The 26,248-nt window shown below is 42.9% G+C and overlaps 1 protein-coding gene and 1 long non-coding RNA gene across 2 annotated transcripts in view; one reads left to right on the top strand and one right to left on the bottom strand.

Moving 5' to 3' along the window:
- Positions 1 to 7,263, bottom strand: part of LOC121534793 (phospholipid-transporting ATPase IA) — a 304,677-nt gene extending 297,414 nt beyond the window's left edge. The window contains 1 exon segment of the mRNA XM_041841366.2: positions 6,968 to 7,263. Coding sequence (XP_041697300.1) covers positions 6,968 to 7,016 — 49 coding nt within the window. The 5' untranslated portion in view covers positions 7,017 to 7,263.
- A 16,896-nt stretch (positions 7,264 to 24,159) lies between these two features.
- LOC121537119 lies at positions 24,160 to 25,218 on the top strand. Its single transcript, XR_005994983.1, has 3 exons — positions 24,160 to 24,338; positions 24,742 to 24,937; positions 25,068 to 25,218. It is a non-coding gene; the product is annotated as an uncharacterized LOC121537119 (long non-coding RNA).
- The last annotated feature ends 1,030 nt before the right edge of the window (positions 25,219 to 26,248 follow it).

The raw sequence follows: 26,248 nt of genomic DNA, 5'->3' as shown, positions 1-26,248 counted from the left end.
TGTATGGTAGTTGTCTGGTAAGAAACAGAAGAGAAAAAAAAACACTGCTCAATCAAAACCGTCTAACCTGTAGCAGAGCGCTTTCGACACACAAACTACTTTCCACACGCCCACTACTTTCTTTTAGACACACCCACCCGCCCATTCTCCAGTTTCCATATTGGGCTGCAGCTACCCCCTTCTCCCTCTTGTGTCTGCTTCCCACACACAAAGCCCCACCCCCTGTCACTCAAGCAGGGCAGTTCCTCCTCCTCGCTGTAAGATATACTCTAAGGTTGCATGCTGTTCTGTTAGGTCAAATGCAGTCAACACATTGTTCCAAACAAGAACGATGCTGCTTTCCACTTTGCTTCTTAATATAAATCATTTTATTTCTATAATTCCAACAGTTCCCAAGTGTTTTGATCTACAGTGCCTTCAGAAATTATTCACACCACTTGGCTTTTTCCACATTTTACAGCTTAAATTTAAAATGGATTAAATTGAGATTTCTGTCACTGGGCTACACACAATACCCCATAATGTCAAAGCTGAAATGTCTTGAGTCAATAAGTATTCATCCCTTTTGTTATTGCAAGCCTCAATAAGTTCAGGAGTAAATTTTTGCTTAACAAGTCACATAATAAGTTGCATAGACTCACAATGTTTGAATGACTACCTCATCTCTGTACCCCACACATACATTATCTGTGAGGTCCCTCAGTCGAGCAGCGAATTTCAAACACAGATTCAACCACAAAGACCAGGGAGGTGTTCCAATGCCTCGCAAAGAAGGGCACCCATTGGTAGATGGGTAAAAAAAAAAAAATGCATGGTGAAGTTATTAATTGCACTTTGGATGGTGTATTAATACACCCAGTCACTACAAAGATACACGCATCCTTAACTCACTTCCTAGAGAGGAAGGAAACCGCTCAGGGATTTCACCATGAGGCCAATGGTTACTTTAAAACAGTTACAGAGTTTAATGGTTGTGGTAGGAGAAAACTGAGGATGGAACACCAACATTGCAGTTACTCCACAATACTACCCTAAATGACACAGTGAAAAGAAGGAACCCTGTACAGAATAAAAATATTCCAAAACATGCATCCTGTTTGCAATAAGGCAAAGAAATTAACTTAATGTACTGAATACAAAGCGTTATGTTTGGGGCAAATCCAACACATCACTGAGTACCACTCTTCATATTTTCAAGCATGGTGGTGGCTACTTGTCATCGGCAAGGACTAGAGAGTTTTTTTTAAGATAAAAAGAAAGGGAATAGAGATAAGCACTGGCAAAATCCTAGAGGAAAACCTTTCCAACAGACACTGGGAGACAAATTCAGCTTTCAGCAGGACAATGACCTAAAACACAAGGCCAAATGTGACTCATTCAGGAAACTAGGTGTATGTCGTGCATCACTACTCTACGGGAGAGGCATTTGAACTGAAACATTCATTCTTTATCAAAATGCATTTTTTTGGCAGAAATGCCTTCTGGAACGTGAACTTCATGTGCCTTAATAACAAACGTGTATGCCATCTGTAAATACGAATACAATTGTTAAATTACGAGCCTAGTTGGTTTATCCACGGAAAAAGACAGGAACCTTCCCGCTTACCATGATAGGCTGAGATAATGGATGGGCTGGACATGCCGAGAGATGAGTTCGGATTGGTCTGCCATGTAGCACGTTTCTGTCTATAACATGAGCTGCTCAGTATGTGTAGGTAATTCTTTCTAATGCGGCTATTTTGAAAGATATCACGAAGATTGCATAAGTGTTCCTAATGCTCTCCACTTTCTGGAGGACCGAGTTTTGAAATCAGTGGAATGCCCGGTGGAAGCCGATTATGATAGCTAAGGAGATGGAGAAAATTCAGGCATTTGATTGCAAAAAATGCAGAGGGAGTCAAAAGAGAACACACAGAAGGAGGCTGTTGTATAAAACACCTGTCTTCGATTTTACATCTTCAAACTAAGGGAAATCATGGCATCCACGACAGAGAAGGAGAAGTGTTCATCCATGTATACGGGTAAGAGAGTCTAGCTAGCTACATTTTCAGATATTACACGTTTCTAATTTTGTCAGAAAGTTGTTTTCATTGCAAGTGAAAGCACACTGTTAGCTAGCTAGCTAACGTTACCTGTATGATCTGTGTAGTAATATTACGTATTTTAGAGCCATTTGCATTGCTAGTTATAGCCTAATGTTAGCTAGCTAGCTAACATTGAACCTAGGTAGTTCATGCAGGTAGTTCACCTAGGTAGTTCATGCAGGGTTATAACATTATTAATGGTTAATTGTTTAGCTAGCTAGCTAAATGTCTATAGCTTACGGCTGTGAGTGTGACAAAATAAAAGCAGGGACTTGGACACTGTCTCATTGGCCTAACGTTATATCCTAATTTGACTTTGGCGCAGGTAATGTTTTTCTTCACATTTCTGTCTGTTGTAAACACACACTATATCAAATAAAATCAAAAATGCCAACGAGACAATGTCCAAGTCCCTGCTTTTATTTCGTCATACTCACAGCCGTAAGCTATTTTCTGTAATTAGCTCGCCATTAACTTGTAAATAATGATCTTGTTGTGAGTTTATTTTCCTGTAATAACGAATACAAATTAGCTAAAGTTAAAGACATTGTCAGCTATATGATATGGTCAATATTTGAACTGGCTAGCCAGCTAACTTAATGTTAGCTAGCTAGCTAACAAGCTAGAAACTAACCAAAACATTGTTTAGAAAGTTGCTTTTAGTTGCCTGGTTTGTTATGCTATTTTGGACCACCAGGCTGCTGATGTCATGCAGCCTGTAGTTTTTGTGTTTCTACTTTTTCATAACGACAACGACAAGTTTGATGTCGGATGACAATAGAAAATTCTTGATGTCACTGCGACAACTGTCTACAGACATGTCGATAGACGTAGTATAAACCACACAGGAGGTTGGTGGCCATTATTATTATGAGTCGTTCTCCCCTCAGCAGTCTCCTCTGATAAACCAGCCTTTAGTCTTGAAATCTTTGGTTGTTTAGTACACTATTGTACTCACTCTGCATAGCACATGGCCTCGCATGTCAAGCCTTAAAGAGATGGGTGGGGCTTAAGAGGGTGTGAACGATGCTGAATGGGTGTAGAGAATGAAGAGCTCTCCAGTAGGTGTACCAAAACATTCAAGGGTCATTTTCTCAAAAGTGCGGTTACAAGTTTATCAACTTTCAAAGTAGAATTACTTTCCCATTGTTCCTCAACTGTTGTGTATGATATACACTACCGGTCCAAAGTTTTATAACACCTACTCATTCAAGGGTTTTGCTTTATTTGTACCATTTTCTACATTGTAGAATAATAGTGAAGTCATCAAAACTATGAAATAACACATATGGAATCATGTAGTAACTAAAAAAGTGTTAAACAAATCAAAATATATTTTATATTTGAGATTCTTCAAATAACCACCCTTTGCCTTGATAACAGCGTTGCACACTCTTGGCATTCTCTCAACCAGCTTCATGAGGTACTCACCTGGAATGTATTTCAATTAATAGGTGTGCCTTCTTAAAAAGTTAATTTGTGGAATTTCTTTCCTTCTTAATGCGTTTGAGCCAATAAGTTGTGTTGTGACAAGGTAGGGGGGGTATACAGAAGATAGCCCTATTTGGTAAAAGACCAAGTCCATATTATGGCAAGCACAGCTCAAATAAGCAAAGAGAAACGACAGTCCATCATTACTTTAGGACATGAAGGTCAGTCAATACAGAACATTAAGAACTTTGAAAGTTTCTTCAAGTGCAGTCGCAAAAACCATCAAGCACTATGATGAAACTGGCTCTCATGAGGACCGCCACAGGAAAGGAAGACCCAGAGTTATCTCTGCTGCAGAGGATAAGTTCATTAGAGTTACCAGCCTCAGAAATTGCAGCCCAATTAAATGCTTCACAGAGTTCAAGTAACAGACACATCTCAACATCAACTGTTCAGAGGAGACTGTGTGAATCAGGCCTTCGTGCTCGATTTGCTGCAAAGGAACCACTACTAAAGGACACCAATAAGAAAAAGAGACTTGCTTGGGCCAAGAAACACGAGCAATGGACATTAGACCGATGGAAATGTGTCCTTTGGTCTGGAGTCCAAATTGGAGATTTTTGGTTCCATCTGCCGTGTCTTTGTGAGATGCGGTGTGGGTGAACGGATGATCTCCGCATGTATAGTTCCCACCGTAAAGCATACTTCTGTAAATAAGGTATTTCTGTTTTATATTTTCAATAAATTGTTAAAAGAAATTCTAAAAACCTGTTTTCGCTTTGTCATTATGGGGTATTGTGTGTAGATTGATGAGGAGAAACATTAATGTAATCAATTTTAGAATAAGGCTGTAATGTAACAAAATGAGAGGAACACCTACGTGAGAATGCTATTCATTGACTACAGCTCAGCATTCAACACCATAGTGCCCTCAAAGCTCATCACTAAGCTAAGGATCCTGGGACTAAACACCTCCCTCTGCAACTGGATCCTGGACTTCCTGACGGGCCGCCCCCAGGTGGTAAGGGTAGGTAACAACACATCTGCCACACTGATCCTCAACACGGGGGCCCCTCAGGGGTGCGTGCTCAGTCCCCTCCTGTACTCTCTGTTCACCCATGACTGCATGGCCAGGCACGACTCCAACACCATCATTAAGTTTGCCGACGACACAACAGTGGTAGGCCTGATCACCGACAACGATGAGACAGCCTATAGGGAGGAGGTCAGAGATCTGGCCGTGTGGTGCCAGGACAACAACCTCTCCCTCAACGTGACCAAGACAAAGGAGATGATTGTGGACTACAGGAAAAAAAGAGGACTGAGCACGCCCCCATTCTCATCGACGGGGCTGTAGTGGAACAGGTTGAGAGCTTCAAGTTCCTTGGTGTCCACATCACCAACGAACTATCATGGTCCAAACACACCAAGACAGTCGTGAAGAGGGCACGACAAAGCCTATTCCCCCTCAGGAGACTAAAAAGATTTGGCATGGGTCCTCAGATCCTCAAAAATTCTACAGCTGCACCATCGAGAGCATCCTGACTGGTTGCATCACCGCCTGGTATGGCAACTGCTTGGCCTCTGACCGCAAGGCACTACAGAGGGTAGTGCGTACGGCCCAGTACATCACAGGGGCAAAGCTCCCTGCCATCCAGGACCTCTATACCAGGCGGTGTCAGAGGAAGGCCCTCAAAATTGTCAAAGACTCCAGTCACCCTAGTCATAGACTGTTCTCTCTGCTACCGCACGGCAAGCGGTACCGGAGTGCCAAGTCTAGGTCCAAAAGACTTCTCAACAGCTTCTACCCCCAAGCCATAAGACTCCTGAACAGCTAATCATGGCTACCCGGACTATTTGCACTGCCCCCCCACCCCATACTTTTACGCTGCTGCTACTCTGTTAAGTATTTATGCATAGTCACTTTAACTCTACCCACATGTACATATTACCTCAACTACCTCAACTAGCCGGTGCCCCCGCACATTGACTATGCAACGGTACCCCCTGTATATATAGCCTCCCTACTGTCACTTTATTCTATTGTATATATAGCCTCCCTACTGTCACTTTATTTTTACTTCTGCTCTTTTTTTCTCAACACTTTTTTGTTGTTGTTTTATTCTTACTTTTTTGTTTAAAATAAATGCACTGTTGGTTAAGGGCTGTAAGTAAGCATTTCACTGTAATGTCTGCACCTGTTGTATTCGGCGCATGTGACCAATAAAATTTGATTTGATTTGATTTGATTTGATTTGAAATGTGGAAAAAGTGAAGAAGTCTGAATACTTTCAGAATGTTGAGGACCAAGAACAAGAGTAGTGTCCACAACTAAAGAATCATTGTGGAATCTGAAAAGACACGTATCCCAAAAGCATGACGGTGTACTTGCTACATGCACATGCTAAAAGAAAGGAATGAGGTGGGTAGATAACTATCATTGTAGCAAAGTATTTATAAACTAAAAATCTGATCTCTTAAACGTTTCGTTCATTTTCGTTCTATTACCTATACAATAGGCCATAATTGATTTTGGCCCAATAGGCCTGGCATATTCACACGTTCAAGGAGCTTTCCATTTTGATTGTGTTATTCTGCCTAAAAACCTTTAGGCCTACCTATAGAAAAACCAAAAAAAACAACTCTGCATCTCTGCCCAGCCTGGCAAGAGTGGCCAAAAGGGTGTTTAGCATCCCCAGTGGCTCTGCAAGTGTGGAGAGGGGATTCTCTGCTGCTGGCCGGCTCTCCAGGCACCATCGCATGAGCCTGAAGCCACAGACTGGCCAAACTCGTGTTTCTAAAAATGAATTCAAAGGTACTAATAAGTCATTTTTCGTTTAATTTGTATTTCATTCTAAGTAAGTCACAGCCTATATGCACAATTTATTGTGTCGCACTCATAAATGCTTCACAATGTATTTCTTTGTAGGCTATAGCCTAGAAAGAATTGAAAAAATATAGCCTAAATAATTTATTTTCATTACTTCTTAGGCTCCCTGTCTGGCTCCTGACCTATTTAGAGTGTTTATATGCTGTTTAATATGATTTGTAGCCTATTTGAAATGATGTTTGCTTCTTACATTCACCTTTTCATGTTTATTCAAATACTTTTCATTCAAATCCATTTGGTTTGGTCTCAATACTTAAAAACCAATTGAATGCATTAACGCCCCGAATTGCTGGCCCAATCACACACTATTGTGCTATAAAGCTAGCTAACTAAGTGGTAGTTGTAAAGTTTAGCCAATCAGCTCACTTAGCTGGATAATAGGCTAATAGCTAGCTAAAGTTAGCTGCGATCATTTAGCTAGCAAGCATTCTTTGCTAAGACAGGCGCCCTGTTCATAACCAAAAATAATGATATCAATCTCACAGGGATATAAATTGGGCATTTCTCTCAATTGTAGCTAACTAACCCATGCACATAGACAGTTATCTAGCTTGCTACTCACCCTCCACTCGGGAGCGAAGATCAGACATCGTTTTCTGCACGGGCGACATCTTTCCACACAGAGCTCAAGCTCGGCTTTGCTCCCACCGGTAAACTGGCTCTTTTCACCGTCTAGGAATTCAGGGTCAACGGACACTCTCTCATGCAGACAGTAAACGTATCTTTAAATGCTGGCACATTTATCTGTACTAATATTCATTTTCTTATGACAAACCATGTACTCTCGATTTCTTGGGGCATCCCATCATCTCTTTACACATAGGCTTGATGAATAAAGACGTTGACAGAACGTGATATCTTTCACATGAACTGAAATAAAAAGGACGATGCCGCTTCACAATATGGACTGTACCATCTCAAATGCAGAGGGGGGGAAACCGATTGCTAAATAAAATATTTATGCCTGGCTCACATCAAATCAACAAAGAAACCATTCAAATGCTGTAGCAAAATTATTTTAAAATCTTCAGATTACTAACTAATTGAGACTATATGATAAGAAATTAAAATACCGAAATAATTGGTAAAGAATGTCACCCAACATAGCGGATGCATCAGCGATTCCTGTGGAGATTGCCTACTGCAGTTAGTCATGAAGTGGGTAGAAGCAGAGAAAAATCATGGGTAAATTGTGACTGACTGACTGATCTACTAATAGTAATGAGTAGTTATTTATGATGCAAGGTTATTTGTAGATCAGTCAGTTGGCAGTCGCCTGCACTGTTGGTCACTCGGCTGCAATGTCAACAACCCAATGACAGTAGTTCACTATATCTGTGTGTCTGTGTCTAAAGCAGTCACTATTGCAATTTCCTCTTTAATTATTTTAGGATATTAAAGACTTAAAACAATTAATTTTATTTTTTGGTGACAACACGTTTTTTTTTGCTGAAATCCAAAGCATCAAAGTGTTGTTTTCCTGTAGGCTGTTTGCAAAATGAAATGCCAGCTGTCTCCTGAGTGGCGCAGTGGTCTAAGGCACTGCTTCGCAGTGCTAACTGTGCCACTAGAGATCCTGGTTCGAATCCAGGCTCTGTCGCAGCCGGCCGCGACCGGGAGACTCATGGGCGGCGCACAATTGGCCCAGCGTCGTCCAGGGTAGGGGAGGGAATGGCCGGCAGGGATGTAGCTCAGTTGATAGAGCATGGCGTTTGCAACGCCAGGGTTGTGGGTTCGATTCCCACGGGGGGCCAGTATAAAAAAATAAAAAAAATGTATTCACTAACTGTAAGTCGCTCTGGATAAGAGCGTCTGCTAAATGACTAAAATGTAAATATCTCAGAAATCATGAGTACAGAAGTTTATTTAAAATAATGTGGTTAAAAACTCATGGATAAGGCATACAAAAGTTACGACTACCTATATAACCCCCAAACAGTTTAAATGAAGCTTTATCAACCCAACACTTTAAAAAGGTGTGTCATTATCTGAGACAAACAAACTGTGAACCATTAGCCTAATCAATGCCATTCCAATTGCCTGTATAGATCTCCCTAATTAATTGCACATTATGCTGTAGCCTACTACAATATGGCATTGTTGTGAATATAGTTACAAGGCTTTCTGCCGACAGAGAGGAAGTTTGTAAAAAACAAACAAAAAAGAACCTGTCAATGTGTGTTTTATTCTGGTCTTTTTCTGACAGAGTTTGCAGCATGACCAGCCACACTTAAAGGGGCAATCAGCTGTTGCTACATCCATTTTTGGACTTGAAATGACTGATACTGTATGTACCAATTGATTCTTGAAGAATATAACTTATAAATGCCTCATAAGCTTAGTTCAACTGTAGTACCCCATCAGAACCTAAAATATAAGCTTATTTTACTCCAATGTTTGTAAACAAAGTAAATGTAAACAAACACTGTATAGCCTTAAACTATAATGTTGATATCATTGATGGTCAGTCCTTGCATCCATAGTTCTGTCTTTGAATTTTAGTTGTTACATTACTCCAGCCCCATCCCCCTGCTTTTTACAGAAACAGCGGTGGGGAGTGCTTTGTTATTGCTTCAATTGCTGATTGCCGCTTTAAGCCTTGTTCACATTGGCAGTTTGAAGTGACTCAAAAATAATAATAATTGCATATCTGATTATAATCTGTTATTTTTCCAGCAGTCTGAACAGCCAAAAAGCATATGAAATCAGATATTTCAAGCCATATTTCAAACCACCTTCCTAAGTGGTTTGAAATCAGATGCAAATCTGATTCCTGGCCATGCGATTTGTGTCTGAATGGTCAAATCTTATTTATTTGCTCTCAAGTGGTTTTTAGACTGTTATTTGTCATTATTGTTGCTTGCTAGCTACTCTGTTGACAGTTTGACAAGAACATGTGGTAACTAACTAGCTTGTTAATTGTTTACATACAAATTAATGATTGTGCTACAAAGCGAAACTGCTACCTAGCTAGCTTGTTGACTGCTGTGGCTTGCCAAAAAGGACTATTTTTCAAAGTTGCGTCATCTTATCGTTTGAGGGTTTTAAAGTGTCCTTACACTATGATTTTGAACATTCAAAACAACTGGGAAGCGTTCATGGCAGGCATTGTTGTCACCTTAGCTTGCTACATAACTTATGCATGATAGGAAGCACGAGCACCACCACCAATCAGCATACATCACTGCGCACACACCCGTTGTTACTATGAAAACTAGCGTAGCCATGTCAGCAAATGACTGCTGTCTGAACACACAAAAAATGTAAAAACCAAAACTGATTTCAGCATTAAGGCCTGCAGTGTGAACAATGCTTAAGGGAATTAGGCTGCGTTTACACAGCCAGCCCAATTCTGATCTTTACCAGTAATTGGTATTTTTGGCCAATCAGATCAGCTCTTTTGCCAATAATCGTGCAAGATATCAAATTTGGACTGCCTAGTAGCCATCTTATTATGTGATTATTGTTTAGAGAGATGATTAGCAGACAGTCTAATCCTGGGTGACTTGCATAGCCATATAACTTATTTTAAACCTGTCTGCTTGGTCAATATGTGTGGCTGGACACATTTACATTTACAGTGAGGGAAAAAAGTATTTGATCCCCTGCTGATTTTAAAAGTTTGCCAACTGACAAAGACATGATCAGTCTATAATTTTAATGGTAGGTTTATTTGAACAGTGAGAGACAGAATAACAACAATAAAATACAGAAAAACGCATTTCAAAATTTTTATAAATTGATTTGCATTTTAATGAGGGAAATAAGTATTTGACCCCTCTGCAAAACATGACTTAGTACTTGGTGGAAAAACCCTTGTTGGCAATCACAGAGGTCAGACGTTTCTTGTAGTTGGCCACCAGGTTTGCACACATCTCAGGAGGGATTTTGTCCCACTCCTCTTTGCAGATCTTCTCCAAGTCATTAAGGTTTTGAGGCTGACGTTTGGCAACTCGAACCTTCAGCTCCCTCCACAGATTTGTTATGGGATTAAGGTCTGGAGATTGGCTATAACCACTCCAGGACCTTAATGTGCTTCTTCTTGAGCCACTCCTTTGTTGCCTTGACCGTGTGTTTTGGGTCATGGAATACCCATCCACGACCCATTTTCAATGCCCTGGCTGAGGGAAGGAGGTTCTCACCCAAGATTTGACGGTACATGGCCCCGTCCATCGTCCCTTTGATGCGGTGAAGTTGTCCTGTCCCCTTAGCAGAAAAACACCCCAAAAGCATTATGTTTCCACCTCCATGTTTGACTGTGGGGATGGTGTTTTTGGGGTCATAGGCAGCATTCCTCTTCCAAACACGGCGAGTTGAGTTGATGCCAAATAGCTCAATTTTGTTCTCATCTGACCACAACACTTTCACCCAGTTCTCCTCTGAATCATTCAGATGTTCATTGGCAAACTTCAGACGGCCCTGTATATGTGCTTTCTTGAGCAGGGGGACCTTGCGGGCACTGCAGGATTTCAGTCCTTCACGGCGTAGTGTGTTGCCAATTGTTTTCTTGGTGACTATGGTCCCAGCTGCCTTGAGATCATTGACAAGATCCTCCCGTGTAGTTCTGGGCTGATTCCTCACCGTTCTCATGATCATTGCAACTCCACGAGGTGAGATCTTGCATGGAGCCCCAGGCCGAGGGAGATTGACAGTTCTTTTGTGTTTCTTCCATTTGCGAATAATCGCACCAACTGTTATCACCTTCTCACCAAGCTGCTTGGCAATGGTCTTGTAGCCCATTCCAGCCTTGTGTAGGTCTACAATCTTGTCCCTGACATCCTTGGAGAGTTCTTTGGTCTAGGCCATCGTGGAGAGTTTGGAATCTGATTGATTGCTTCTGTGGACAGGTGTCTTTTATACAGGTAACAAGCTGAGATTAGGAGCACTCCCTTTAAGAGTGTGCTCCTAATCTCAGCTCGTTACCTGTATAAAAGACACCTGGGAGCCAGAAATCTTTCTGATTGAGAGGGGGTCAAATACTTATTTCCCTCATTAAAATGCAAATCAATTTATAACATTTTTGACATGCTTCCGCAGAGGTAGTGGGGCCAGCAGGCCAGAGGTGGATGAACGCAATGCCCTCGTTTGGGTGTAGGGACTGATGAGAGCCTGAAGGTACGGAGGTGCCGTTCCCCTCACAGCTCCGTAGGCAAGCACCATGGTCTTGTAGCAGATGCGAGCTTCAATTTGAAGCCAGTGGAGTGTGCGGAGGAGCGGGGTGACGTGAGAGAACTTGGGAAGGTTGAACACCAGACGGGCTGCGGCATTCTGGATGAGTTGTAGGGGTTTAATGGCACAGGCAGGGAGCCCAGCCAACAGCGAGTTGCAGTAATCCAGACGGGAGATGACAAGTGCCTGGATTAGGACCTGTGCCGCTTCCTGTGTAAGGCAGGGTCGTACTCTCCGAATGTTGTAGAGCATGAACCTAGAGGATCAGGTCACCGTCTTGATGTTAGCGGAGAACGACAGGGTGTTGTCCAGGGTCACGCCAAGGCTCTTTGCACTCTGGGAGGAGGACACAACGGAGTTGTCAACCGTGATGGCGAGATCATGGAACGGGCAGTCCTTCCCCGGGAGGAAGAGCAGCTCCGTCTTGCCGAGGTTCAGCTTGAGGTGGTGATCCGTCATCCACACTGATATGTCTGCCAGACATGCAGAGATGCGATTCGCCACCTGGTTATCAGAAGGGGGAAAGGAGAAGATTAGTTGTGTGTCGTCTGCGTAGCAATGATAGGAGAGGCCATGTGAGGATATGACAGAGCCAAGTGACTTGGTGTATAGCAAGAATAGGAGAGGGCCTAGAACTGAGCCGTGGGGGACACCAGTGGTGAGAGCACGTGGTGCGGAGACAGATTCTCGCCACGCCACTTGGTAGGAGCGACCGGTCAGGTAGGACGCAATCCAAGAGTAAGCCACACCGGAGATGCCCAACTCGGAGAGGGTGGAGAGGAGGATCTGATGTATCAAAGGCAGCAGACAGGTCTAGAAGGACAAGTGCAGAGGAGAGAGAGTTAGCTTTAGCAGCGCGGAGAGCCTCCGTGACACAGAGAAGAGCAGTCTCAGTTGAATGACCAGTCTTGAAACCTGACTGGTTTGGATCAAGAAGGTAATTCTGAGAGAGATAACAAGAGAGTTGGCTAAAGATGGCACGCTCAAGAGTTTTGGAGAGAAAAGAAAGAAGGGATACTGGTCTGTAGTTGTTGACATCGGAGGGATCGAGTGTAGGTTTTTTGAGAAGGGGTGCAACTCTCGTTCTCTTGAAGACGGAAGGGACATAGCCAGCGGTCAAGGATGAGTTGATGAGCGAGATGAAGTAAGGGAGAAGGTCTCCGGAAATGGTCTGGAGAAGAGAGGAGGGGATAGGGTCAAGCGGGCAGGTTGTTGGGCGGCCGGCCGTCACAAGTCGCAAGATTTCATCTGGAGAGAGAGGGGAGAAAGAAGTCAAAGCATAGGGTAGGGCAGTGTGAGCAGGACCAGCAGTGTCATTTGACTTAACAAATGAGGATCGGATGTCGTCAACCTTCTTTTCAAAATGGTTGACGAAGTCGTCCACAGAGAGGGAGGAGGGGGGAGGGGGAGGAGGATTCAGCAGGGAGGAGAAGGTGGCAAAGAGCTTCCTAGGGTTAGAGGCAGATGCTTGGAATTTAGAGTGGTAGAAAGTGGCTTTAGCAGGAGAAACAGAGGAAGAAAATGTAGAGAGGAGGGAGTGAAAATATGCCAGGTCCGCAGGGAGTCTAGCTTTCCTCCATTTCCGCTCGGCTGCCCGGAGCCCTGTTCTGTGAGCTCGCAATGAGTCGTCAAGCCACGGAGCAGGAAGGGGGAGGACCGAGCCAGCCGGGAGGATAGGGGACATAGAGAGTCAAAGGATGCAGAAAGGGATGAGAGGAGGGTTGAGGAGGCAGAATCAGGAGATTGGAGGGAGAAGGATTGAGCAGAGGGAAGAGATGATAGGATGGAAGAGGAGAGAGTAGCGGGAGAGAGAGAGCGAAGGTTGCGACGGCGCATTACCATCTGAGTAGGGGCAGAGTGAGTAGTGTTGGAGGAGAGCGAGAAAAGGATACAAAGTAGTGGTCGGAGACATGGAGGGGAGTTGCAGTGAGATTAGTAGAAGAACAGCATCTAGTAAAGATGAGGTCAAGCGTATTGCCTGCCTTGTGAGTAGGGGGGGACGGTGAGAGGATGAGGTCAAAAGAGGAGAGAAGTGGAGTGGAAAGAAGGAGGCAGAGAGAAATGAGTCAAAGGTAGATGTAGGGAGGTTAAAGTCACCCAGAACTGTGAGGGGTGAGCCATCTTCAGGAAAGGAACTCATCAAGGCGTCAAGCTCATTGATGAACTCTCCAAGGGAAGCTGGAGGGCGATAAATGACAAGGATGTTAAGCTTGAATGGGCTAGTGAATGTGACAGCATGGCATTCAAATGAGGAGATAGACAGATGGGTCAGGGGAAAAATAGAGAATGTCCACTTGGGAGAGATGAGGATTCCTGTGCCACCACCCCGCTGACCAGATGCTCTCGGGGAATGCGAGAACACTTGGTCAGACGAGGAGAGAGCAGTAGGAGTAGCAGTGTTTTCAGTGGTAATCCATGTTTCCGTCAGCGCCAAGAAGTCGATGGACTGGAGGGTAGCATAGGCTGAGATTAACTCTGCCTTGTTAGCTGCAGAACGGCAGTTCCAGAGGCTGCCGGAGACCTGGAACTCCACGTGGGTCGTGCATGCAGGGACCACCAGGTTAGAGAGGCAGCAGCCACGCGGTGTGAGGCGTTTATATAGCCTGTGCGGAGAGGAGAGAACAGGGATAGACAGAGGCATAGTTGACAGGCTACAGAAAATGGCTACAATAATGCAAAGGAGATCGGAATGAAATGAACTAAACATCTGGGAAAGCGAGAGAGCTGGGCCTCTCTCACTTACGTTTCACTGAAACACCCAAATATAACTCTCCCAACTTCCACCTCAGAAACTATAATTGATGTAAACTACAGCGGTTCAATGTTTTCTAGGAATAGACTAACTTAGTTTATTCAGCTAGCTAACTTGGTACAGTATTCTTCCGTGAAAAACCGTCCAGGGCACCGAATCCTATGACGCCACAGCCAACTAGCATGTCAGCCTCCAACAACACGGTTTAGCACCAATACTCGGCCACAACAAACCACCAGTGTGTCAATACGCCAAGCAGATCATACGTGTCCGTGTCTAACGTTGTGGGTTAGTCCCGACAGCTTGAGCGAGTCCGTCGTCAACTTATTCTGCCAGTTAGTTAGCTAGAATAGTTGGCATACTAGCTAGCCATTGCTTTCTGCCAACGAAAAAACCCCTCCACCCACGGCACGAACACACAGAGAGAGCCAAGCTAACGTTAACTAGTCACCCATGTCCCGAATTCCCTTGAATGACTCTGGCTACCAGTATGTAAAAAAACAAAACACAAATGTAGGTTTTAACTTACCCCTAGCAGCTACTGTTAGCTAGCCAAGTGCAAAGCTAGCCACTGAATTGACTCAGCCAGTTCGCGTCTGTTCGCTAGGTCGTTCCAGTGTGGCTTCCCCTCTGAAATATATGAACATGTAATAGTCTGTCAGTCTATCACACATTATACAACAGGTGGGTCTAATCCTGGACGCTGATTGGTTAAAACCGCATTCCAGCCGGTCTATTCCACAAGTTACCACCGGCTAAAGCTATGAAGTTCAAATGCCTATTTACTCTGTTCCATCTCACAGCGCAATCCACTGGCTCATCAGCCCAGCCAGACAATTTATAAACTTGATCTCCACTGTAAAAAGCATCTAGACATAGTAATGAATGTGTAGGGGTCGGGAGTCGGCATGAGACAGACAGGCAGGCAGCCAGCTTTTCTCAGCCAGTCAAAATCACAAATTCTTATGGATGTACACTACCAGTCAAAAGTTTGTACACACCTACTCATTCAAGGGTTTTTCTTTATTTTTACTATTTTTTACATTGTATAATAATAGTGAAGACATCAAAACTATGATATAACACATATGGAATCATGTAGTAACCAAAAAAGTGTTAAACAAATCAAAATATATTTTATAGATGAGATTCTTCAAATAGCCACCCTGTGCCTTGATGACAGCTTTGCACACTCTTGGTATTCTCTCAACCAGCTTCATGAGGTAGTCACCTGAATGCATTTCAATTAACAGGTGTGCCTTCTTAAAAGTTAATTTGTGGAATTTCTTTCCTTCTTAATGCATTTGAGCCAATCAGTTGTGTTGTGACAAGGTAGAGGGGGGTATACAGAAGCTAGCCCTATTTGGTAAAAGACCAAGTCCATATTATGGCGAGAACAGCTCAAATAAGCAAAGAGAAACGACAGTCCATCATTACTTTAAGACATGAAGGTCAGTCAATACAGAACACTAAAGCGCTATGATGAAACTGGCTCTCATGAGGACCACCACAGCAATGGAAGACCCAGAGTTTCCTCTGCTGCAGAGGATAAGTTAATTACCAGCCTCAGAAATTGCAGCCCAAATAAATGCTTCACAGAGTTCAAGTCACAGACACATCTCAACATCAACTGTTCAGAGGGGACTGTGTGAATCAGGCCTTCATGGTCAAATTGCTGCAAAGAAACCACTACTAAAGGACACCAATAAGAAGAAGAGACCACATTGGAGATTTTTGGTTCCAACCGCTGTGTCTTTGTGAGACGCGGTGTTGGTGAACGGATGATCTCCGCATGTGTAGTTCTCACCGTAAAGCATGGAGGAAGAGGTGTTATGGTGTGGGGGTGCTTTGCTGGTGACACTGTCTGTGATTTATTTAGAATTCAATGCACACTTACAGTGAGGGAAAAAAGTATTTGATCCTCTGCTGATTTTGTACGTTTGCCCAATGACAAAGAAATGATCAGTCTATAATTTTAATGGTAGGTTTATTTGAACAGTGAGAGACAGAATAACAACAACAAAAATCCAGAAAAACGCATGTCAAAAATGTTATGAATTGATTTGCATTTTCATGAGGGAAATAAGTATTTGACCCCCTCTCAATCAGAAAGATTTCTGGCTCCCAGGTGTCTTTTATACAGGTAACGAGCTGAGCTTAGGAGCACACTCTTAAAGGGAGTGCTCCTAATCTCAGCTTGTTACCTGTACAAAAGACACCTGTCCACAGAAGCAATCAATCAATCAGATTCCAAACTCTCCACCATGGCCAAGACCAAAGAGCTCTCCAAGGATGTCAGGGACAAGATTGTAGACCTACACAAGGCTGGAATGGGCTACAAGACCATCGCCAAGCAGCTTGGTGAGAAGGTGACAACAGTTGGTGCGATTATTCGCAAATGGAAGAAACACAAAAGAACTGTCAATCTCCCTCGGCCTGGGGCTCCATGCAAGATCTCACCTCGTGGAGTTGCATTGATCATGAGAACGGTGAGGAATCAGCCCAGAACTACACGGGAGGATCTTGTCAATGATCTCAAGGCAGCTGGGACCATAGTCACCAAGTAAACAATCGGAAACACACTACGCCGTGAAGGACTGAAATCCTGCAGCACCCGCAACGTCCCCCTGCTCAAGAAAGCACATATACAGGCCCTTCTGAAGTTTGCCAATGAACATTTGAATGATTCAGAGGAGAACTGGGTGAAAGTGTTGTGGTCAGATGAGACCAAAATTGAGGTCTTTGACATCAACTCAACTCGCCGTGTTTGGAGGAGGAGGAATGCTGCCTATGACCCCAAGAACACCATCCCCACCGTCAATCATGGAGGTGGAAACATTATGCTTTGGGTGTGTTTTTCTGCTAAGGGGACAGGACAACTTCACTGCATCAAAGGGATGATGGACGGGGCCATGTACCGTCAAATCTTGGGTGAGAACCTCCTTCCCTCAGCCAGGGCATTGAAAATGGGTCGTGGATGGGTATTCCAGCATGATAATGACCCAAAACGCATTAAGGTCCTGGAGTGTCTGGACCAGTCTCCAGACCTTAATCCCAAAGAAAATCTGTGGAGGGAGCTGAAGGTTCGTTGCCAAACGTCAGCCTCGAAACCTTAATGACTTGGAGAAGATCTGCAAAGAGGAGTGGGACAAAATCCCTCCTGAGATGTGTGCAAACCTGGTGGCCAACTACAAGAAACGTCTGACCTCTGTGATTGCCAACAAGGGATTTTCCACCAAGTACTAAGTCATGTTTTGCAGAGGGGTCAAATACTTATTTCCCTCATTAAAATGCAAATCAATTTATAATATTTTTGACATGCGTTTTTCTGGATTTTTGTTGTTGTTATTCTGTCTCTCACTGTTCAAATAAACCTACCATTAAAATTATAGACTGATCATGTCTTTGTCAGTGGGCAAATGTACAAAATCAGCAGGGGATCAAATACTTTTTTCCCTCACTGTAACCATTATGGCTACCACAGCATTGTGCAGCGATACGCCATCCCATCTGGTTTGGGCTGTTGGAAAAGCTTTCCAGGTGAAGCTGGTTGAGAGAATTTTAGCTAGGTGGCTAATGTTAGCTAGCTGGCTAACGTTAGCTAGGCTAGGGGTTAGGGTTAAGGTTAAGTTTAGGAGTTAGGTTAAAGGGTTAAGGTTAGGGGAAGGGTTAGCTGAAAGGGTTAAGGTTAGGGTTAGGGGGAGGGGGAGGTTTAGCTAACATGCTAAGTAGTTTCAAAGTAGCTCAAAAGTGGTAAGCAGTTGAAAAGTGGCTAATTAGCTATAATGCTAAAGTTGTCCGTGATGAGATTCGAACTCACAACCTTTGCGTTGCTAGATGTTCGCGTTATACATTTACATTTACATTTACATCATTTAGCAGACTCGCTTATCCAGAGCGACTTACATTGACTGTACTTGCTACAAAGTTACAGAAAGCTAAACCAACAACGACACAAATCGAAATTTGATACATTATAAACACAAGTCCAACAAGGAAAAAACGTAGCTAGCTAGCTAGCATTGATTTGTTTTTGCAGAGATATGTTCTCATCTGACCACAACACTTTCACCCAGTTCTCCTCTGTGTGCAATACTAGTGTTTAACATGATTTCTGAATGACTACCTCATATCTGTACCCCACACATACAATTATCTGTAAGGTCCCTCAGTCGAGCAGTGAATTTCAAACACAGATTCAACCACAAAGACCAGGGAGGTTTTCCAATGCCTTGCAAAGAAGGGCACCTATTGGTAGATTAGTAAAAAAAATAAAAATAAAGCAGACATTGAATATCCCTTTGAGCAAGGTGAAGTTATTAATTACACTTTGGATGATGTATCAATACACCCAGTCATTACAAAGATACAGGCATCCTTCCTAATTCAGTTGCAGGAGAGGAAGGAAACAGCTCAGGGATTTCACCATGAGGCCAATGGTGACTTTAAAACAGTTACAGAGTTTAATGGTTGTGGTAGGAGAAAACTGAGGATGGATCAACAACATTGTAGTTACTACACAATACTAACCTAACTGACAGAGTGAAAAGAAGGAAGCCTGTACAGAATACAAATATTCCAAAACATGCATCCTGTTTGCAACAAGGCACTAAAATAATATTGCAAAAAATGTAGCAAAGCAAAAAACGTTTTGTCCTGAATACAAAGTGTTATGTTTGGGGCAAATCCAGTACAACACATTACTGAGTACCACTCTCCATATTATCAAGCACAGTGCTGGCTGCATCATGTTATGGGTATGTTTTTATCATTAAGGACTGGGGAGTTTTTCAGGATAAAAAATTAACAGAATGGAGCTAAGCACAGGCAAAATCCTTGAGGAAGACCTAGTTCAGTCTGCTTTCCACCAGACAGTGGGAGATGAATTCACCTTTCAGCAAGACAATAACCTAAAACATAAGGCCAAATCTACACTGGAGTTGCTTACCAACAAGACTGTGAATGTTCCTGAGTGGCTGAGTTACAGTTTTGACTTAAATCTACTTGAAAATCTATGGCAAGACCTGAAAATGGTTTTCTAACAATGATCAACAACCAATTTGACAGAGCTTGAAGAATTCTGAAAATAATAATGGGCAAAGGTTGCACAATTCAGGTATGCAACGCTCTTAGATACTTACCCAGAAAGACACAGCTGTAATCGCTGTCTAAAAAGCGCTTCTAAAAAGTATTGACTCAGGGGTGTGAATACTTATGTAAATCAGATATTTTCAATACATTTGCTAAAATGTATAAAAACATGTTTTCACTTTGTCATTATGGGATAGTGTGTAGATGAGTGAGAAAAAAACATATATTTAATCCATTTTGAATCCAGGCAGTAACAAGTCAAGGGGTATGAATACTTTCGGAAGGCACTGTAAATCTTTGTTTCATTGCAAATTACATTAAATAATTGATTCATGATAATTCAAGGAGATAGTAGTGCAACATGCCTCCTGCTCCTGTCAACCCTCTGATCTATGTTTGGCAGGGAGAAAATAATTTAGCAGAGCACGATATCTGTGGAGATGTGAGCAATGCTGTAAGTGTGAGCAGTGCCTTGACAAAATATCTATTAAATCTACAAGAACACATGGCTATTAATGTTTAATACATTATAAAGATATATTATTTAATCTCCCGAGTGGCGCAGTGGTCTAAGGCACTGCATCGCAGTGCTAGCTGTGCCACTAGAGATCCTGGTTCAAATCCAGGCTCTGTCGTAGCCGGCCGCGACCGGGAGACCCATGGGGCGGCGCACAATTCGTCCAGGGTAGGGGAGGGAATGGCCGGCAGGGATGTAGAGCATGGCGTTTGCAACGCCAGGGTTGTGGGTTCGATTCCCATGGGGGGGCCAGTATAAAATATTTAAAAAATGGTATGCACTCACTAACTTTAAGTCGCTAAATGACTAAAATGATATTATATTTTGTTAATTTGAATAGCTTATGGATATGATGATGACATCTTCAAAGGGAACTAGAAAAACCACACCCACAGTCAGGTATAGGCCTCTCAGACTATTCTGTATGAGAAGAGAGCTTGAGATCATCGACTTACATACAGTTGAAGTCGGAAGTTTACATACACTTAGGTTGGAGTCATTAAAACTCATTTTTCAACCACACATTTCATGTTAACAAACTATAGTTTTGGCAATCGGTTAGGACATCTACATTGTGCATGACACAATTAATTTTTCCAACAATTGTTTACAGACAGATTATTTCACTTATAATTCACTGTATCACAATTCCAGTGGGTCAAAAGTTTACATACACTAAGTTGACTGTGCCTTTAAACAGCTTGGAAAATTCCAGAAAATGATGTCATGGCTTTAGAAGCTTCTGATAGGCTAATTGACATAATTTGAGTCAATTGGAGGTGTACCTGTGGATGTATTTCAAGGCCTACCTTCAAACTCAGCACCTCTATGCTTGACATCATGGGAAAATCCAAAAAAATCAGCCAAGACCTCAGAAAAAAATGGTAGACCTCCACAACTCTGGTTCATCCTAGGGAGCAATTTCCAAATGCCTGAAGGTACCACGTTCATCTGTTCAAACAATAGTATGCAAGTATAAACACCATGGGACCACGCAGCCATCATACCGCTCAGGAAGGAGATGCGTTCTGTCTCCTAGAGATGAACGTACTTTGGTGTGCGAAAAGTGCAAATCAATTCCAGAACAACAACAAAGGACCTTGTGAAGATGCTGGAGGAAACAGGTACAAAATATCTATATCCACAGTAAAACGAGTCCTATATCGACATAACCTGAAAGGCCGCTCAGCAAGGAAGAAGCCACTGCTACAAAACCGCCATAAAAAAGACAGACTACGGTTTGCACATGGGGACAAAGATCATACTTTTTGGAGAAATGTCCTTTGGTCTCATGAAACAAAAATAGAACTGTTTGGCCATAATGACCATTGTTATGTTTGGTGGAAAAAGGGAGTTGCTTGCAAGCCGAAGAACACCATCCCAACCGTGAAGCACGGGGGTGGCAGCATCATGCTGTGGGGGTGCTTTGCTGCAGGAGGGACTGGTGCACTTCACAAAATAGATGGCATCATGAGGAAGGAAAATGATTACGGACATTATCGGTCAGGAAGTTAAAGCTTGATCACAAATGGGTCTTCCAAATGGACAATGACCCAAAGCATACTTCCAAAGTTGTGGCAAAATGGCTTAAGGACAACAAAGTCAAGGTATTGGAGTGGCCATCACAAAGCCCTGACCTCAATCCTATAGAAAATGTGTGGGCAGAACAGAAAAAGCGTGTGCGAGCAAGGAAGCCTACAAACCTGACTCAGTTACACCAGCTCTATCAGGAGGAATGGGCCAAAATTCACCCAACTTATTGTGGGAAGCTTGTGGAAGGCTACCCGAAATGTTTGACCCAAGTTAAACAATTTAAAGGCAATGCTACCAAATACTAATTCAATGTATGCAAACTTCTGACCCACTGGGAATGTGATGAAAGAAATAAAAGCTGAAATAAATAATTATCTCTAATATTATTCTGACATTTCACATTCTTAAAATAAAGTGGTGATCCTAACTGACCTAATACAGGGAATTTTTACTAGATTTAAATGTCAGGAATTGTGAAAAACTGAGTTTAAATGTATTTGGCTAAGGTGTATGTAAACTTCCGACTTCAGCTGTACGTACGAAAAAACACTTGAACATGCACACTCGAGCAGGCTTTTAAAGCCTTCCAGAGATGCATCTTTTGCAAAGATTTCCTTTTTCTCTCTCTACCTAATTCAACATTAGCATGCCACCACAGGGATTTCGGGCCTATGGCTCCTGAGGTTGCTTAGCAACAGTGACAAGAAGCCTGCCTCTTTGTGTGTGGTGGTTTTATGTTTCACCGCATATCAGTCTAAATAATGACTCAACTCACCTCGCTATATGTCTCGCCCCTGTCAAAGCAGTGTGAATTACAATGAAACACTGCATGTTTCGGGTTTTGTTTAGTTCTGCTATTCTGATCACCATGACTCCCATGCGTCGTCGTTTAAGTGAATTGACATGTGGGACAATATAAGCTAAATCCTTTATTAAGTTTAATTGCACTGATCATGTAGATAGTTTTTTAGGACAGAGCTTTAACAATTAATTACACAATTGGGTTGGAATGGACAGTGATATATAGACTATGCACAGCATTGTAAGGGGTATTGAGCAATTGAATTGCCTTGGATTAAATCATTTTTATTTGCACAATCAATTGTAACAGCTATATTCATTACTTTTTAAAAACTGCTGCGTTGGACCTTTGAGGTTTGTTATCTCAATCAAATCATTTCTGTGATTGTTTTCAATTTAAACGGTCACAAACTAAAATAGCTTATTAGCAAAGAGCAATTTCTCAAGCAAGATCTTTGCTAGGACTGTCTTGGAGTGGTCTGAGTGGGGAGGGGAAAACGCCCTTTCTTAATGGTCGATGATGTCACCAGGCAGGCCAAAACTCCATCCCACCAAAACAGGCAGACATTTCAGGCGGTCTTCTCAATCAGCTCCAAGACGAAAAGGGCATGATCATCATTTTCACAATTTCACAGTGTTATTCCAACCTCAGTGTGGAAGTACACACTGAGTGTAGAAAACATTATAAACACCTGTTCTTTCCATGATATAGACTGACCAGGTGAAAGCTATGATCCCTTATTGATGTCACTTGTTAAATCCATTTCAATCTATCAGAACTCAGGATAAGACTAAGATGCAGAGTTTGAATCACAGATGTTTATTAACAAAACAGGGGGCAGGCAGAGGTCGGTAATCCAGGGCAGAGTCAGTAAGGTACAGAACTGCAGGCAGAGGTCAGTAATCCAGGGCAGTGTCAGACAGGTACAGAACGGCACGCAGGGTCAGGGCAGGCAGAGTGGTCAAAACCGGAAAACCAGGGGCTAGTCGAAAACAAGAGTACGTGGAAAAACATGCTGGTATGCTTGACAAGACGAACAGAAAACACAGGTATAAATGCAAAGGGGATGATTGGGAAAATGGGCGACACCTGGAGGGGGGTGGAGACAAGAACAAGACAGGTGAAACAGATCAGGGTGTGACACAATTGTCCGACGAAGTCCGACGAGAGCGGATACAAATTAATTGCTTTAACTAATTATGACAAATGTTAAGAAAATGTTGAGCAACGTAATAAAGTTATGACTTTTCAAATAAATTACGTTACACGTTATGTTGGCAGACAATTTGTTAGCTACGCTATCCTTACGAACAGCAAAGCATTACAGCAGTATGTAACAGCATGTTAGCTAGTTAACGTTAGTTGGCTGGGAATAAATCGAATTTGCTACCCAACGTTTATTGACTTGATTATTCACGTCATTCTTAGCTAAGTGGTATAGTCGTTGTGCGTTCGCAATGGACATAGTTAATTCTGGCTATCTGCTCCGATTTCAGAGCACTCGTCTGCGCAGAATAACTGATTAATTTACGAACGCTCAACACCCGTTGAATATATGGCTGGTGTCATTAAACGTCGGCAAAAAAAATGCGTAATTAAATTGTTGCCAACGCTCTGGATAAAATCACAACAGCCTAACCAGCTCTGCTAGGGTGAGTAAAATGGTCAGAGTGAGGTGTTTGTGTCTGGAAATGGCTAGCCAACGTTAGCTAGTTAGCTTGGGTGCTTGACTGCGGTTGTGAGGTCAGAACGCTCCGATCAACAATACACCTCGGCCAGAGCGTCCAGTGACGCGCTCTGGATTTAATTTACGAACACACCCGAAATAGTAAAATGTCTAACGAGTCATTTGTTATGCTAGCAAGAGGTTGCATAGCAACAGCACCAACTTCCGGTAGACAGGTGAAGCGCTAGTACACTCAACAGAAAGGATACCGTTCGTTTACAGTATACTAAAATGAACTAATAGTATGTAGTATACAGTACGTTAGTATGGGTATTCGAACACAGCTCAGGTTACAATTGATTGAGCAAGTTCCACCAAAGAAGCTCAGATGTTAGCTGTCATGGTGGGTATTTCTTTTATGGCTAGGTAGCAAGCTTTTTTCTTATTTGTTATACGTTTTTGGAAGATATTGTCCAAGTCATTGTTAAGAGTTTGTAGCTCTAATGTTTTAGTCTAATGCTAGCTACCAAAATCGATTAGGTAAAGTTATTTTGGAAGCTGTTTTTAGGCTGGCTAGCTTGATTCTGTATGGAGCCATAACTAGCTAGCATAATCATTAGAAAGGGAATCATTCACCTGCTAAGACCTAACAACTGACATAAATCTCATGATTTACTGATGACCCAGTTACATCTGGAGTTTTAGTAGAGTCACGACTGAAGGTAGAAAATAATGTATTTATCTTTGACATCTGATTAATGTAAAACCCCGCCTATGTAAACCATTTACAATTTTCTGTACCCCAGGTTGAAATCCACTCCCAGTTAGACGGGGTCTCCGTCAGCTCCACAATGCCCTGAGGACGTGAAGGACATCCAGAACTCCCTGGCAGAAGTCGGCAATTACTCCAGGCAAGGCATCAACACCATTGAGAACCTGAAGGACGTAAAATATGCTGTCAGCTAGCCTCAGCCGTGGAGAACCTGGAGAATATATTTTCAGGTATGTTCAGCTGCACCATTACATGAGACTTGATTGGGAACTATTATTGTTGGCTTGCCTTGCATTTGATGTGACACTGTACAGTTACAATGTATTTATGTATTCATATTTCTCCTCCCTTCCTGTGCAGTGCCTGAGATGGTGGCAGACACTCTGTTAATGATAGAGGGCCACCACAAGCTGGTTAACCTGGAGTGCTAGTGGAATGACCTCATGTACGATCAGAGCACTTCCTCCCAGCTGCCCACTGCACTGAGGCTAGGAAACACTATCACCACCGATAAATCTACAATAATCGAGAATTTCAACAAGCATTTTGCTACAGCTGGCCATGCTTTCCATCTGGCTACCACTAACCCGGCCACCAACTCTGCACCCTCTGCTGCAACTTGCCCATGCCCCCCCCGCTTCTCCTTCACACAAATTCAGACAGCTGATGTTTTGAAAGCGCTGCAAAATCTGGACCCCTACAAATCAGCTGGGCTAGACAATCTGGACCCTTTCTTTCTAAAACTAGCCGCGAAATTGTCGCAACCCCTATTACTAGTCTGTTCAACCTCTCTTTCATAACGTCTGAGATCCCCAGAGATTGGAAAGCTGCCGCGGTCATCCCCCTCTTCAAAGGGGGTGACACTCTAGATCCAAACTGCTACAGACCTATATCCATCCTGCCCTGCCTTTCGAAAGTATTCGAAAGCCAAGTTAACAAACAGATCATCGACCATTTCGAATACCACCGTACCTTCTCCGCTATGCAATCCGGTTTCCGAGCTGGTCACGGGTGCACTTCAGCCACGCTCAAGGTCCTAAACGATATTATAACCACGATTGATAATAGACAGTACTGTGCAGCCGTCTTCATCGACCTGGCCAAGGCTTTCGACTCTGTCAACCACCGCATTCTTATTGGCAGACTAAATAGCCTTGGTTTCTCAAATGACTGCCTCGCCTGGTTCACCAACTACTTCTCAGATAGAGTTCAGTGTGTCAAATCGGAGGGCCTGTTGTCTGGACCTATGGCAGTCTCTATGGGGGTGCCACAGGGTTCAATTCTTGGGCCGACACTTTTCTCCGTGTATATCAATGATGTCGCTCTTGCTGCTGGTGACTCTCAGATCCACCTCTACGCAGACGACACCATTTTGTATACATCTGGCCCTTCATTGGACACTGTGTTAACAAACCTCCAAACGAGCTTCAATGCCATACAACAATCCTTCAGTAGCCTTCAACTGCTCTTAAACACTAGTAAAACTAAATGCATGCTTTTCAATCGAACGCTGCTAGCACCCGCCCACCCGACTAGAATCA

This window comes from Coregonus clupeaformis, chromosome 2, assembly GCF_020615455.1.
Source record: "Coregonus clupeaformis isolate EN_2021a chromosome 2, ASM2061545v1, whole genome shotgun sequence".
Taxonomy (NCBI): domain Eukaryota; kingdom Metazoa; phylum Chordata; class Actinopteri; order Salmoniformes; family Salmonidae; genus Coregonus; species Coregonus clupeaformis.
This window is presented reverse-complemented; position numbering and strand designations above follow the sequence as displayed.